The sequence below is a fragment of the Amia ocellicauda genome, chromosome 7 (genome assembly GCF_036373705.1).
Source record: "Amia ocellicauda isolate fAmiCal2 chromosome 7, fAmiCal2.hap1, whole genome shotgun sequence".
Classification (NCBI taxonomy): domain Eukaryota; kingdom Metazoa; phylum Chordata; class Actinopteri; order Amiiformes; family Amiidae; genus Amia; species Amia ocellicauda.
Window position 1 is genome coordinate 1,611,646 of NC_089856.1, and position 16,807 is coordinate 1,628,452.

Here is a 16,807-nt window from a genome sequence, read left to right on the forward strand (position 1 = left end):
TTGTACTCATTGTTTAATAATTACTCTGAAGTTTTCGGTTTATTCCCCAAATGATTTACACAACATGTATTCCCTGGAGACACAAAACAGCCAGTTCATGAAAGTAAGAAAAAGAAAGAAAGAAAGAAAGAAAGAAAGAAAGAAAGAAAGAAAGAAAGAAAGAAAGAAGAAAGAAAGGGAAACCAGGCAAATCGAAGGGGTCACGTCCTCCTGCTGAACTCTCACATTGATCCGTGCTCAGTCCAGTTCACAGCCCTATTTTAAGAAACGTGAGCTCAGCAAACTGCCAGTGAGTCGGACCCGTGCCAGCCCGACCTCGCCCGCTGCTGCCGCTTAATTGATACCTTGATATATAACCTACATATCGAATCGGATGGGAGGCTCTGCAGAGGTGAGACGTGTGTCTTTATAGGTTGCAGTCACGTAGCTCTGAATGTAAATAAGCACGACACCCGACATCGACACACAGGAGCACGGGCAGAGCTCCATCACTGTGGGCTGAGCCGTCACACACTGCAGACGGCATCTTCCTCATCAAAGGGCCGCTGATCAGAGGAAGACTGTGCTGAGCCGTCCCGCTTTCCTCACTGTTCAAAATCCCCGAGGGTGGGAGGAGGCCCGATCTGCACTGGTGAGTGGGAGGGCTGCGCGGTTTGCATGGAAGAATATTTTCCCTCTGAGGGCTTTTCAGATTTTGTTTTATTATCTTCTTTCTTTGGTGAAGGGGGAGGGGGGGGTCTTCCTTTTTCAAGCCCCTGTGTGACTCTGCCAGCTTTTATATGAAATTAAAGAGCAGACACCTTCGCTCGGCGGCCGCAGTGACCAGCACTGCATTCTGGGAAGTGCATCCTGCCTCTCTCTGACACCCCCCTCCTAGGAACACGCTGCCGCTTTCCCAGGACCGGTTTCTGCCTCTTGCTCCTTTGATCTGGCGTCGTGACTGTGTGGGAGGACGTTGTGGAGCTGTAGAGGCAGTGAGATCCCATCTGTGCAGTTAGGCAGCAGTGCCGATGTTTCTGCGGTGGGGATTTTAGGACCCGACTGCGGTAAACAAACCTGCTACACTTACAGCCAGGGCTGCTATTGATCACAGTGCATTCATCACAAAGCACAATCTGGGGAGCTTTTAACAGAGGGAGGGGGTGGTGGGGGGGAAATCAACCAGAATAATAAATACATATTTCTATCTATCCGTCAGAAACACTTTAATTAGCCAACTGAAGCAGAGCCTTGATGAGGAGACTGGCGAGGCTGAACACTCGCCAGAAGAGACTGGATAATGGGCTTTGTTCCGTCAGTCGCAGATACCCAGATGAATTGAATGGCCGTGGGGCACAGACATTACCCAGCACTACTCTGATCCGAGACACGGGGAGCCGGGCCACCCTGTCCGATCTGGGTCCACGGCCACCCGATCTCCTGGCTCACTCTGAAGAATTATTCCTCTCCGTTTCAAATTTATGGTCGGTACAAAGTTTCCTATACGCTTGAGAAGCACAGGCAGGGGTCTTCAATGGGCGCGCAGTGTAAAACCTAGGTCATGTTGATCGGGACCACGTAGGTCCGAGTCTCATTATGAAAGAGAGCGAGTTTATATCCAGTGTGCTGGCGACAATCTCGGGCCTCCTTCCCTCCCCCACTGTCTGTAGCGGGAGATTCATTTTCATCGGAGGGAGTGTAGTCGTTTTCCCGGGCCGAAGACAGTCTCCGCCTTACCACAGAGAGATAGAGAAGAGCTCGGGGGAAGGTTGTGAAATCGAGTTCCTCTCCCTGCAAAATGACACTTAATCTGCGGTCTCCCCAGATCTTCCCAACGGCAGGACCCCCCGGGGGGATGCCGGTGAAGAACGCGAGGAAGCAGATGAAATAATTGTGCGCTGCGTCGAAACAAGGTTTAGCAAAACGGGAGTTTAAAACACAGCAACCTTGTGGCAGATCTGAAGGTCTCCGAGCACCGAAAGAAAGAAACTCGAAAAACACTCTTTCGCAGCTCAGAGTGGCATCCACAAGGAATTAAGTACGGCAATTACTGGCATATAATACCCCCACATTAAATAAAACTCAAGGAGAGCAGGATGGAATAAATTAAATGCAGTGAGCAAACAGTTGAGGTAATCCCCGGGTTTATCCTTGTGTAACTGTGCTCTGTCAATTTGAATTGGAGTCATTTACTGTTACAGGATTTTACTGCGATTGACTGTGGGTTCTTTTTTCATCATTTGCCGAGGAGGTCAGGGGGCACAGCATTTTAGTCTTTGGATTTTTTTTTGGCCAGCGATTATTTTCTGCCAAATTCCACAAGGTTGAACGTTGTCCTAGGCACAAGAGCCAAGAATCTGTGCCAACCGGTGTGGAAGAGCAGAGACCAAATTAAAGCAGAGGCCCTTTTTTAGGGATCTTCGTTTCAGCGCAGGAGTTGGGAGAGGTCTAAAGGGCTCTGTTCACCTCTTCCTGCCAAGAAATAAGAGAGAGAGGGGGAGAGAGAGAGACAGAGAGAGACAGGGAGGGAATGAAAGAAGCTGGGGGGATGGGGGACAGAGAGAGCGGCAGTCGGAGGAAGGGAGAGAGAGAGACGATAGGCCCTCCACACCCCCTGACAGGTTGTCTCTCTCCTCGGCAGGTACAGAACATCACCCAGTCCATGGAAGTGCTGGACCTGCGGACGTACCGGGACCTGCAGTACATCAGGAACACCGAGTCCCAGATGAAGGTCCTGGACAGCCGGTTGAAAGTGGCCTCGGACAGCCCCAAGACCCTGAACCCCAAGAGCTTTCAGGTACCCCATCACATCCACCACCTCACCACAAACCTCACAATGACACATTGAAACGCGGTCACAGTTTTGTTGCCAATGAAGTCGTTTTATTAGTTCATTCTTGACAGTCTGGAAGGAAAATGTTTTTCTGTTCCTGACTCCTTAAAGGCTTTTCAGGACAAACTGTTTTAATGATTTCATGATGTGTGTGTTGTTGTTGTAGTTTTTTTGCATGCAGCTAAAAACACCTGTAAGTTAGCAAACAGGGTCAGCCACTCGAGCGCTGGTTCAGGCTTCCCGCTGGTTCAACATCCGTGTGAAGATCGTGCCGCACAGCACAGCCGACACAATTGACATTCAATCCTACCGCCTTGGTACCGCCCTTAATCCTATCCGAGGGGCAAACTGAAAATAAGCAGATAAATAAACAAACAAAGAGATGTCAAACCCTCATCTCAAACCCTCATCTCATCAGCGTTCCGATTCGGAGTGTTGTCATTCATATTCCGGCACATTGTGTCAATATCCCGGGAAGCCTAACGAAGCCTCTCTCTCTCCCCCGGTTTCGCTCTGTAAGTCTGTGTGGCTTTTCGGCATTGATCGGTGCATCTGCTCCTGCTTGCCAGGGGTTTCTGACAGACAGGAGTCACAATGTCAACCGGGAGCTGAGATTCCAGTCACGGAAAAGAGAAACCCAAATCCCCCCAGAGCCGCGACGGGAACACATTCAATTACTCCAGCAGGGGCTTATTTACACGGCCACAGCTGGCTCTCCAGGCTGGGCAAATTATCTGCAGTGACACTGGGCAAACATTGGTCCCGACCCAGGCCGTGTCTGTGTGAGGAGACAGCAGGGTCCGTGGCGGCTCCTGTTGTGTGGAGCTTAGGCTGGCAAATGTCATGCTGCCGAGCTTTTCCCATTGCCCCCCCATGACCGCGTTCCTGCTTAATTAACTGTTTTAGCTGATTGATTATCGTAAAGACAATAGTTGTATACAATCCAAGTAACTAATAAAGTATCCCCCAGAAAGGAGTATGATTGCTTTATAGACAAAACAGAATTAACAACATGAAAACCATTCTTAATATTAACAATATAAAGAAAATAATAAAAGAGTTTCCCACGACACTATATTTGTGTTTCTGATTATATTATTTTTTAATGTAATACATTAAGGAACTATTTCACCACCAAAACAAACCAACCCCAAAAACTTCGAAACACATGTCCGCAGGCGAAATGCGAACCAACTGCCAATATTGTATTATGTGGATCAGAGATGTTCGTTCAGAGTCTGGATATCGATGCATCTCATTTACACAGAAATGTCCGGTTCACAGAGAAGCTCTAGCATGAAAAACAATAAAACGTCTCATAATGAAAGTGATCAAACGGCCTGTTGAGTGGCCCATCGCTGTGTGTTGTTATGTGTCTTTAAATGCACACCACCTCCATTACAATCGAGTTCCTCTGGATAACGAAAACAAGGTCATAAATCAAGCCGCGGCACATTCATGAACAGGGTCTGGCCAGAGACGTCCCTGCCTGCCCGCTGGTTTAACAAATACCTCGCTGACGCGCACCCCCCCAAACTGTCATGCCCAGCAGACCCCATCAATTCCTCCAGGGCCGTATCTCCGTGCCTCGCCTCGGCTACGAGTGAAAGAAGGTCAGAGATGTGCACTATCCCTTCAGATGACCTGCAGCACAGTACAGTGTGGAGGCCAGATAAATTAATTGACCAATTAGCTTAATTACTTAATGAACAGCCTGCAGCGGAGACCCCTGTGTGTTGCTCCCGGGTACCAGGGCACATGTGTACAAGGTCTCCAGCTGCGGCGTCATCCACCCGACTCAAGCACGCATTGGTTTAGTGAGACCAGTGTAACAGCAAGTGAACGAGCAGGATATCGGCGGTGATGACCATTCCTGTACCGCTGAGAGCACCGATCGGGCAAACGGACGTACAGATTCTCATCAGACGACACCGATCGTTTGTTTTTTAAAGAAACTCCTTACAAAAATTGGGGGGGCGATTCTTTATATCTGTGCATTCTCACATAAGAAGTAATTTATCTTCCTCTGGAAACTCAAGCAAAGGCCTGGCTTTAAATCAACTTAATGAGAGCACCTGACACGGCGGATGGAGAGAAATGAATGGTGTCTCTTTGCCGTTCAATCCGGCAGCTTTGTTCCTTGTAATGGCTTTTCATCTGTTCGGTGACAGTCTTTAATAAAGCACTCCGCCGTTCACTGCAATTTTTTTTTTTTGGCCTTTTCCTTCTGACTCTGCCATTTTCCCCTCATTGATTACACGCCCGCTGACACCTCCGACTGTCTGCCCGGTGCCCCTCTGGCACCACGTTTTGGGGTCCCAATGCAATTGCTGGCGCACGCGCGTTCTCTGTCAGGGATAATGTACCGCGGGGTCGGCGAAGCAATCGAACGCGACGCGGTGGTGAATCCTGACAGCTCCTCCCGCTGCAGTAAAAAGGTCATATCTGAGAGAAGGAGACCAAGACAAGGCGCTCCCTCCAAGAGGAGACCTCTCCTCTCACACTCGCCCTTGGCTGTCAGTTTCCATGTCTACTGAAGGTGCGTGAAGGTGGGCACATTCAACTGCTCACATTCAGGTTGTTTTCAACATTTACTCGCTTCAGTTCATACTGTGTTTTTCTTTATCCCTGCAAAATCTTAAACAAGGCATGATACCCTTATTTTGTCAAGATTGCTTTGACCATATTTTTAAGCTAGAGGGATAATACAAACTTTTATTCATAACAGGCCCTGAGCAAACGTTTCTAATCCGTTTCCTGTTTCTGTTTGTTTCGGGCACGTTGTTTCTGGAGCGCATCAGTGTAGCGAGGTTGGAAAACTCCCACCAGAGAGAGGAATCCGATTGTAACCTGGAAATATCACTCTTTGGCGTGGGGGGGCTCTGTGGAGCTGTGTAAAGAGGGGGATCACATGTTTCAGGAGCACAAACAGGCCACTTGCTACATCGCCACAGGTCACATAAGCATGACTTCCCTTCAGAAGAATGCAGTTGCTCATCGGGGCTTCCTGGAGGAGCTCTCCACTTCAAACACCGGGTTTAATTATTCAGGCAGATTGTTTTTGCTTTGCAGCGTGGGGCTGGGGCCCAAGCCAGCGGGGCTGCAATTCACAGGATGTTTGAGTACTTCATGGGCTGTTAAGATATGCTTGGAAACATGACACCCTCCCACCGAAGCCCACGAAACCTGTAAGGACGGTTTAGCGATTGCTGTGGCGCAACCTTAGACCCACATCACTCAGAGCCTGTGCTCCCTTCTCATATGATTAAACTACGTTGAAAAATGGGGTCAATTATTAAAAAGCGCATGTACCACAAAAATCACTTCAGCTTCTTGCATGGTTTCATTTACCTGGGCCGAAACACACACCTAGTGTCAAGAAAATAGACAATTTAATGAACGAGGTTAGCGTTTGGTCTGTACAAGAATTGTGCTAAGCACCCCCCCCAACCCCGCCTCCAATGTAACAGTATTTCAACCCTACCTCTAAATTCTTCATCTAGTTATTCAAATCTGCAGTTTTTGTTGGAGAACAGCGCAACGCAAGCCACTCAGATCAGTCTGCCCCACTGCGCGGCTAGAATCTCTACAGATCCTTAATCTCCGCTGTTAACACTAATCTGTATACTTTACACTTACTGATACACCTCTTTACTCCAGATTAGTAAAAATAAACCATCTCTACATAAAGGTTTTATGCAAAATATATTTAACGCAACAAATTTTGTTCCAGACAGAAATTGACTCCAGATTTCCTCCTAAATGTAAACACAGAAAGGTTTTTTATTAGAGCTCCCCTTGTTAGTGCCGCTGCGCTCGACAGGCCTGATGCTCAGCACTCTTACATACATCATTGCGACCGCGTGTGTTGTTTTTCACACAGTGTTTTCTGACCTGTGAATACCTCTGGACTGAGAGCCCTGTGCCGCTACTCGCCATTTCTGAGAATCACTAAGCCTCACGCCCTTTCTTTCTCCCATAGCTCAGTCAATCTTCCGCGAAAAGCCAGACACAAACACCAACAGCAGCGCTGTCAAGAGGAGATAACAGCCCAAACTAATTATTTATCTTTCCTCCCCACGCTGCTTCCAGAAATAAAAACAAAAATAAGATTGAAGGAGAGAGAGGGGGAGGCAGAGGGAGGGAGGGGGGAGCAGCCTTTGCGAACGCAGCACCGGTTTAACTCCCACTCGCGGTAAACAGAAGGGCCGAGAGAGTGCTGTGGAAAACCAGGAGAAGGGCTCAGATGCCGATGTCTCTTGAGGTCGGGGGGGTGGCCCCTGGACCAGTCCTGACCAGGCGGACTGAGAATTGGAGCGATCCGGCAAACAAACTCTTTTGACGGGAGCAGAGGCAGTTCATAATGACAGGGTTGACAGGAATCTGATACCACCCGCCTCGCCGCTCACCCGCCCCGCTAACAGACAGGGCCGAAAGAGCAGGCCGCTAGAGCAGCTATCTGTTTATTTTTAAACTAATTACACCAATCCCAATAGGTATGTCTATATATGTGTAACTTGCTGGAAACAGCCAGTACAAATTAATCTAATTCACAAACTGCCACACTGTTACATTTAAAGACAATTAGAGAGAGTCACACAGGTCTGCTCTGACTGGCTGTGACAGTGGCCTTCACAAGTCTTCATCACCGGCCCACCCTGAGGCACCAGCCCACCCAGCACTACCTCAGTTGTCTCAGGAATCACCTGATTGTGCGGGATAAACTTTTAACCAGAAAACGATATCATAAAAAACGTCTTGTGTGTCTCAAAGCAGCAGAAGCACGTCTGGATCTCATGTTGTCGTTGTGAAAGCAACAGACTAGTCAGCATGAAGCCGTCAGCTTCCAGAGGATTCTGTGCCACCGTAGCCTGAGAAGTTATACCTGCGACGTGTCAGGTTGGACTAAATCAATTCTCAGAGCTGACGGTCTGTCCAGAATATCTTTACTGGCTCTAAAAATAAACCCGAGCCTCGATTCATCAAGGTGAGCCGGTGAAATGAACCAAGTTTGACATAAAAACATACACCCCAGCTTTTACAACAAGATAAAAACACAAATAAGACTTCAAGACTACAGTTGCTTGCATAAATCACAGGCTGCAGGTTTGAAGATCTGTCCTCTTTCCCCTCCCCCACACCAGTCCCAAGTTCTTCTGAGAGGGAACTACACTTCAAACGAGATCGGGCCCGTGTCTGAAACCGGCACTGCCAACCCGAGGTGACCGCAATTTCAGGATCCGTCTCAGAAGCAACTCCATCCCAGATGACAGAATAATAACTGAGCTCTGCAGTTTCTACGAGAGAAATACATATATATTTTAAACCCAATTCTTTTTAAATGTCAGAGTCTGGGAGTGTGCCCAAACAAGTATAAAAACCAAACAAAAGAAGCACAACGAAAATAAATAAAATAAGCGGGCTGATACATAAACCTCCGCCGGGCGTGATGCCGGTGGTGTCGAGTGTTTGAATTAAAGCCTCTTCGGTTAATTCAGAGGAAGGCATTCTTTAGCGCTCCGTAAATTCTGTAAACACAGAGGAGCGCTTTGGTGTTAAAAAGTTGGGGGTTCATTTCTCTCGGCCTCCCCCGTGAGTTATGAAACGCGACTTCCCAACCCCGCGACGTCAACTAACAAGATTTACGAGCCTCCGCCGCACAGCTGGGGAACGGCACGCAAGACGAATGGTCCCCGGCTCCTGGGCTGAGCGGCGCTGCATCATGAGATTTACGATAAACCTTGGTGGATAGGTATTAGTGTGAGCAGTTGCTTGGCAGCCTTTATTGCTTTCAAAAGCACGGCTCAGAAAGTTACGCGGGCGGCGCGGGCCTTAACAAAGTTTCCCACAGATTAACTCTGGACGATTGAACAGAACAGTGAGATCGGTGTTCAGGGCTGAAGCAAATGTTATAAGACGGTGCGTGACAGGCGACCGCTATCTCGAGCGTCTCGGCAACCTGTTCATGGGAACTGGACCGGCCTCCTGTGTCCCCCTGACACTCCAGACCAATGTGTGCAATAGTGTAGTTGTGATGAAGTTTTGTAGGCCGCCAGGGTAGTGTTTTGGGATGCAGGGACATTCAAATGCCATGCAGCGCCACATTGAGGAGTTTGAATCCAAAATGTCTACTTCTGCAGTAAAAAGCAAAACAAAAACAATAATACTCAAGGACCTGTGATTAAACCACTCCAGTCTGGACAGCCTGCATACAAGTGGAGTCATCAGTTCAGTATCCGTGCAGGGAGTTTCTGTCTTGAGGCGTGTAATCAGAGGTGGTGCCCTCGTGCCACCGGTGTGCGGGAGGCTGTGAGCGCCGACGTGGAGGTGGGCAGCTCCTAATCTGTTTATCAAAGTTAAACAGTCCTGACAGTCCTGACAGCCCTGACAGCGAACGACAATGCGCCACGCCGGGCCGGTTTCTGCTGAGCCAAGACTGAGTGGGAAAATCGATACGCGACCGGACAAGATTCAGAGTGAGGATACACAAAGAAAGAGGGATGGAGAGAGAGAAAGACGAGTCGCCTTCTCTCTCTGGCCCACGTCTGCTACCATCCGTCTGGCTTCTACTGAAGTGCATCAAACTAATCTGTCTTTATTTGCCTCCCTGGGGGAAAATGTCCCAGCCTGCATCAGCGCCATGCAGCAGCTGAGATTTTCAGGCATTGCAACAAGATCAGGTGTGGGTCAGTGAGCACCGTGGGCCGGGGACTGATTGGTGTGCGATACCCCAGTTTTTTAATACCAGACTAGGTACCACTACATCCTCACTTGGCCACCTCCAGCTTTGCTCGGTTGTCTGTTCTTCAGTACCGACACGCGAGAGGACACCCTTGACCCCAGCCCTTGACTTTTTCGCTCGCCTCACTGAGACGAGATGGATAGTGACTTGGCACAGATGTATGATGGCGAGTGAGAAAATGTCAAAAACACAGCACACTGCAGAACCGGGGAGACTGATCCGCAGCTGCGCAGCTGCGCAGAGGACGGCCAGGCGCAGCTGCAGAGCCACGGCACTCCAGTATGCTTTCCAGGAACCCGCTGCCCCAGGGCGGACGCCAACCCAGCTCCCCATCCCGGTTTTTACACACTGCCATGCTAGCAGATGAGCGCACTCTCTCTCCCAGTGCTGTCATTAGACTGTGCTTTGTAAGAAGCCCCCCCCAACCAAAAAAAAAGATTGAGATAACTACAGTAAGTTAATCGATGCCAATTACAGGACATCCGTTCCTGCGGCTCCTGCACAGCTGGGAAGCCAAGAGAGTCAAGTATGATTCTCGTCATTACGGCGATATTGAAGGGGTTTCAGCTCCGCGGAGAAGAGCGCGCCAGAGAGAGGGACGCCGACACACCGTCTCACTCAATTATGCGGTGTAACCAGATTTTGAGTTCTGTATGCCCTCAAGACCACGGCACCAGACACGGCACGGCTCCTGTGTTTTTTATTAAGCTTTGTGTGCCTGCCTTGGCTGGCTGCCCACCCCCGAGACAGGCCCTGGGATTAGTTTAAACCGGCGAATCGCCCAGATATTGCTACATCCCGTCCGATAGTGATGGGATTTCAAACCGAACATCTGCAAAGCCTCCTCGGCAGCAATAAAGCCGACTTGTGGGGCTGCAATTCAGGGGGGCGGTGTCAATAAGTAACTGCCTACTTTTGGAAGGGGGGGTTACAGAAGCTACTGCCCTGACACTTGACTGTGTTAAAACAGTGCTGCGGATAGGTGGCACAGAAGGATGTGGTGATAGCGTGGTCCATGGGGGGTAAAAAGCACAGAAAACATACCATAAAAGTGCAAAATCAGCATTCTAGAACACTATTGTAAATTGCGCTGGGCCTATAGGCAGAGACATAGACAGATCGCCAAACCCCAATCCCTTACTTACTGCGATTCGGGGATCTCATGAAGGTACAGGAAGACACAGAACTTCAGAGACCCGTGTCGAATCAATTCTCCACAATGAAACAGGGCAGTTAGAAAAACTAAAACTTAAACACATTCCTTCCTGATGCCTCGCGGTCCCCAATGGTTTGATCTCCAGTACGGAGAAATCTGTGAGCAAATCATGGAAAAAACTAAAAACAACGAAAAACAAGTTGAGCGAAATGGAATGATGAATACGCTCGGTTAAACGCACGCCCCGATACTGGCTGTCAACGCCTCGGTTAGAAGCACCGGCGACGGCTGCATTTTGAGAATCATAAATAGCTAAGCAGACATCGGCTTGATTTAAAAAGTGACATTCTGAGAGATGCAAATCCAGTCTGCACGCAACGGGGAGGCATCATTTTGTCCCATTTTGTCCCGTAAAATGCAAATAATAATAATAATATTAATAATAACAAAAACAATAACATTAACAACAATGCCAGGCGTCCCTTCCCATCCTTATCAATTTGGATCACATGGCCTTGGGGTGTTGGGAGACATATTGACTGACTTTTGATGTGGAAGTTGCAGAATATCGGCTTATGAGGCAATTAAATATGCATTAGCCGTCTATTGTGCCGCACAATGAAGCGTGGCCACACAAAAAATTTATAAATTAAAAGCACGTCTATATATAGGCGCGTATTTCTTGGAAACTAGTTCTTGTGAGTTCATGCAGACACACTCCCCATGTGTGCGTCTCTCTGATGGAAGTGTCGGGTCATTTACTCATTTCGCTCCAGTATAGATCGCTGCTCGTTTTCTATTGTCTGTCTTCTGGGCTATTTCTCTTTTTGGGGACAAATTAGCGCAACGCCGCCGTACAGAAAACTCATTTAATTTTGCTTCCAACACTTTTCATTTCAGACTCTTGGCTGCCAGTGTAAGAAGGATATGCTTATTATCTATAATGAATATTTAAAGGTTGCAAAATGAACTCAATCAATAACTGCATCCACAGGCAGGTTACAAAGGAGAGCAGGAGAGCTCCCATCATGCATGCGGCGCTCGTTCCGCGACACTTTCAGAACCGAATACGGACGGCTAATGACAGGCAGATATTTCGCCGCGGCTCATTTTCCCAACTCTGATTACTAGTTATTTGTAGTTTTCTTCATAATGTTGCTTTGAAGGCTGTATACACTGATATAATTATCTGATGATGAGGGTGGTTTGGAGTACTTTGCATCTTCAATGCTGTGCATTGCAAAAAACAAAAACGAGAAAACAGGCAAAGCTGACGTGTCGGGAGTGATATGGACTTTGATAAACCCACCAGAATACAGAAAAGCCTGTGCTGTTTTACACAGGGAAGATGGGGGGGGGGAACTGCCGGGGTGCTGGGCAAATGTATTGTCCCCTCAGCCAAACTGACACTCCATTAATTACTGCAATACTCCAAAATGACAGAATACACACACAGAGGAACACACACACACACACACACGCACACACACAGCTGGCAGATGGTCCGTCAGCTGGCCCGTGACAGTGAGGCAGTTGAATTGGACTGGAGACCCCTCTGTAACGCTGTCTGCTCTTGTCTGTGGTTCCAGGAGCTGAAGGACAAGGTGACCGAGGTGCTGCCCATGCTTCCGGTGCTGGAGCAGTACAAGACAGACGCGCGCATGATCGTCCGGCTGAAGGAGGAGGTGCGCAACCTCTCCATGGTGCTACTGGCCATCCAGGAGGAGATGGGGGCCTACGACTACGAGGAGCTGCAACAGAGGGTCCTGCTGCTGGAGTCCCGGCTCCACGCCTGCATGCAGAAGCTCGGTGAGGACGCGGCGGACCCCCGGCACGACCGGCACTCCCACTCCTGAACAGGGGGGTGCAGCCGAGATTGAGCACGGTGGCTGTAGAGGCCAGGTGACCCTACAGAGCTTGACGTGGGCTTCTGGGGGTAATATTACACCCTAGTACCTGCTCAGAAGTTGTGCATATGAAAGCAATTCTGGAGCTCTGACTTGCTGTTCGTGTTGAGGTTGTGTAGTTTGTAGCTAGCAGGATAGGAGGGAAGGGCGTTTGTTTGTGGATTAGTTTAGTGTCCGGTTTCTTGAAATCGGATCTCTGGAACACCTGTTTAAACATCTCTATGTATTAAGAGCTAGCAGGGACTCGTATAGTTAGGCAGTCGTGTTACAGGAGCCTGTATGAGCCCTTAAACACGGCAGAGCAGGCCCGTCTCTCGGCTGCACAGCCCCCACGGGCGCTAGAGAAACTTTTCATCGCAGATCTGTGGAAACGGGCGACGGCGTCTCACTAATGTGTTGTGATCGGCGCAGTTTGGCCGGCCCCGCTCTCATCCATGCCTCGAGTCAAGAGCTCCCTCGCATATCAGCAGCGCACGGCAGATGTCCGCGGCTCTGGGAGGCGGCTCCGGGCCTCGGTTATCTTTGTGTGAGCAGCTCCTGTCTGCGAGGGGAAGAGAAGCTAATCTGCCTGGTCGAATCGCAGCTGCCGAGCGGGGTTGACGGGACGCGACCGGATGTGCTCTTGGTGCCGCTGACCGAGCAGTCCCGAGAGCATGTTCTGACACGGGAAGGGAGCCCTGATAATGGGTAGTTACTAAAGAATATATATCTTCCTACAGTTTCAGAGAGCGCCTTCTGGTCAGGTGCATCTGCATGGATGTCCCTAGTGGGCTCCCATGGACAATCAGGAAATCCCTGGGGTTGACCCACCCGAGTTAGTGCTTTCCTTACTTTAGTTGGTTAAGTTGGTGGGTCCTGTTGAGTACCCAGCACCAAAACCAGGGTTTCCACCAGGACTCCAAATATCTATTAGAACCAGGACTGGTTTCTGCAGTGTATCCATCAGAACCAGCCTGGGCAGAACCAGGCCACAATCAATCCTCTTCACTATGTATATATATTTAATTTTGTCCTGATTGTAGTTCCCTTTAAGCAGCACTTATTCTGTATGTTGCACTTTATTACACTTCTAAGTAGTTATTTTAGTTTATTACGACTAATGCAGTACAGTACAGTTAAGTGCACTTACTGTAATCTGTAACGCCAGTCTGTAAGTCGCCCCCGCGGTCTGGGGGTCTGCTAATAAATACATAATTATAATCACGCTGTTAGTATCTCCGTTAACCCTGTCTGTGTCCGTCTCTCCAGGCTGCGGGAAGCTGACGGGGGTTAGTAACCCAATCACCATCCGCGCCTCGGGGTCCCGGTTTGGCTCCTGGATGACGGACACCATGATCCCCAGCTCGGACAATCGGGTAAGAGAGACTCATCGAACCCCGTGGGTCTCCCTGGCAGAGGTAGTGGAAGATAAGACCCTCCTGGTGGCACCAGCTGGCCGCCGATATGGATTTTATTCATCGCTGGCACTGTAGCAGTAATGCCCAAGACTAAAACAAGAGCGCTATAATCATCAGAGTGATGTTTCAATCATTACTCTTCTATTCATGCATTTAGTTATTTTTCCAATACCCTTAAACATTCCTGGTGTTCTCAGCCCTCTATTCAGCTGATCAAATCCTTATTTCACACATTGAGCAGCAGGGAAGAAACAGACACCGAACAGAACACTGAGTAACCCGGTCCTGCAGGAAGACAAAGGGTTAATATCTATCAGGACGCAGGAGGACTAGACAGGCAGGCTGGCCTCTCACTCACCTTAAATCACACGCCTCAATCCATGCCAGGACCTGAGTACAGAGTTTTATGATGCTGTGGGGGAACTGCCGCTATTGCCAAGGGGGGAGAGCCAATCTGTTGCTTATTACAGAGATCTATAACTCTGTTTCCTCGTCGTTGCAGCCCTGTAGTTAAAATTCAGCTCATGCATACATCTCGCTCTGCTGTTTATTGAATATGCAGCTCAAGCCACAAGCATTTTCTCTCTCAGGTGTCTGTGGAGACCTTTTTCAAAGGAATGCAGGTCTAATAACGGCATTGTGTCTTAAACGGGAGCCATTATCAGAGCCCCTCCTAGCCCTCTGAGCGTCCTGCGCGCAAGTCGAAGGCCGGACCCGGTTGCGTGTGGCGGATCGTCACGAACAGACCAACGCGTCTCCCTCGTGATGGGCTCGTCCGCTTCTGGGACAGCTGTGTTACCTGCCCACACATCAACGGAGTGGCTTGTATTTGCATCTCGGCATAAAAAGCTTTGCAGTGTATCGATATGCTAAACCCGTAATCAAGTTAAATCTGGGTTCCTTATGGAGCCTGGAGCATCAACTAGGCCTAATGGATGCCTGCTGCCCCTGAACACATCCGCCTGTGCACGCATCTGTAACCCCTTCCTTCCTCACGGTGAAATGCAAATTAGTGTTTAGATCATTAATACTAGTAATGGTTCTGGAATATGGGGGAATGGAATAAAAAGTCATGTCTGCTTCACACTGGATAACTTCACAAGCCACTTTACGGAGAGGAGGGGCTGAGCGACCGCTTGAAAGGCAGGTGTGTTTCGGTGAAGTTTCCCGGTGAAGGTCAACACCGGCCATTTCCACAAACACAACATTGCACTTTCAATGAGAAATGGGCAGAAACGAACACGATGCTTCAGGCCGAGAGGGAGATACGAAAGTGGAAGACTAGAAGCAGAAGTGACTGCTCTGAAAATCTGTCATTGTGAGAAATATCCCACTCAGGGGCAGATATTAACGCAAAGGTGGGGAAATGAGCCACACGTTGTTAAAAAATGCGGATCAAATGTGGTCTCTCTCTCTCTCACTTAACTCCCTACAGGAATGCAATAAATTAGCTCTGCAATATCTCTGTCACTTAACCGCTTTGCTCTCTCGTTGCTGCGGTGGAATTTAATGCATTGCGGGAACTGGGCAAATGTGGCTATTGGCCACCGGCAGCGCATCTCTGAGTTTGCAGCCAATAGTATTGTAGAATAGTCGGCACAGAGCTCAACTCCCGCCCCCCCGCCAGCCACTGATATGACAGCAGCCAGACTTCTCTAATAACCCGTCTTACGTTTCGTTAAGGTGCTGAGAGGCCCTGTCAAGGTGCTCAGACTGATTAATGGCCTAACGTCAGCCCCTGGATTAATGACTTGTTTTTACAACGTCTGCACCAATCATTGCACTAATTACCCACGCTGTCACCACACAGGGACAGTGTAGTCATAAACAAGTCCCCCCCACCATCACCATGGCCACCAGCGCCTCGCACACCCTGCTTACTTCCAAGCTACGCTGCTATGCGTCCCCGTGCCGAAACGCAGTTCAGCTGGTGACCAGGTTGTTTAGACTGTCGAAGGGAAAGAGGGTAGAGGGGGGGATCATGTGACTGCAGGGCACAGTTTGGGTCAGAGAGGGTGAGGGGCGCTTGGCTGTGGCACTGTTTGAGCCAGTTCTGGTGGGGCTTGTGTATCAGGACTGATCAGCCATTCTGCGCAGGTCGAATGCCTCTGAGTATCATCGTAATAACGTCAGAACTCTAACATTGTTTAAAATTTCCTCGTGCAATCCTGCTCATTTGCATGTATTAGACATGATGAATCTCCGTTCTTGGCAAAGCCGGTGAGAAACCCTCTGACAATAGTGTGTGTGCAGTAATAACAGCTCACCCCAGGACACAGCGAGGCACTTATTTTCTCCAATTTAAATAAAGTAATCTTTCTATTATAGAAAGGGTATTTTGCCTGTGTGAATCATTGAACCCCACAAGGATATATACGATTCTGGGATATAAAAACACGCCCACACACCCACATGCACACACACGCACACACTTTGTAAAGGAATGCCATCACTCCCCAGACCAGATAATGTTTCCAGCGGCGAGGCCTGCTACTGAGAGAGGAGCTGAGAGATATTTTTAGGAAGAAGAGGTAGATAACCCGCTCCCCGCTGCGCGTGCCTCTGAGCACAGCTCCTGGAGTCGCACGGGAATTAATTAAAATTTCACCAGGAGGAAAAAGAGGCTGATCAATTTCAGCACCAGGCCGCCGGCTCCCTGTCAATGCCCGGCTGGAAACGGCTGCTGTACTTCCCGTGATTGTGCCGCTGCGTGGTACTTACCCCTCTCCTCCTAGTCTAATTCCTTCCCTGACCCCCCCAACTCTGTTCTTGAGCTGAAACCACTAAGAAAGA

The 16,807-nt window shown here is 49.0% G+C and overlaps 1 protein-coding gene across 2 annotated transcripts in view; it reads left to right on the forward strand.

The window, feature by feature from the left end:
• The window catches only part of olfm2a (olfactomedin 2a), a 116,022-nt gene that overhangs the window by 94,106 nt on the left and 5,109 nt on the right, over positions 1 to 16,807 (forward strand). For both annotated transcript variants that reach the window (XM_066707828.1, XM_066707827.1), the window contains exons 3-5: positions 2,621 to 2,776; positions 12,300 to 12,519; positions 13,866 to 13,972. In XM_066707828.1, the coding sequence (XP_066563925.1) occupies positions 2,621 to 2,776; positions 12,300 to 12,519; positions 13,866 to 13,972 (483 nt within the window). The remainder of the gene's footprint in view (positions 1 to 2,620; positions 2,777 to 12,299; positions 12,520 to 13,865; positions 13,973 to 16,807) is intronic.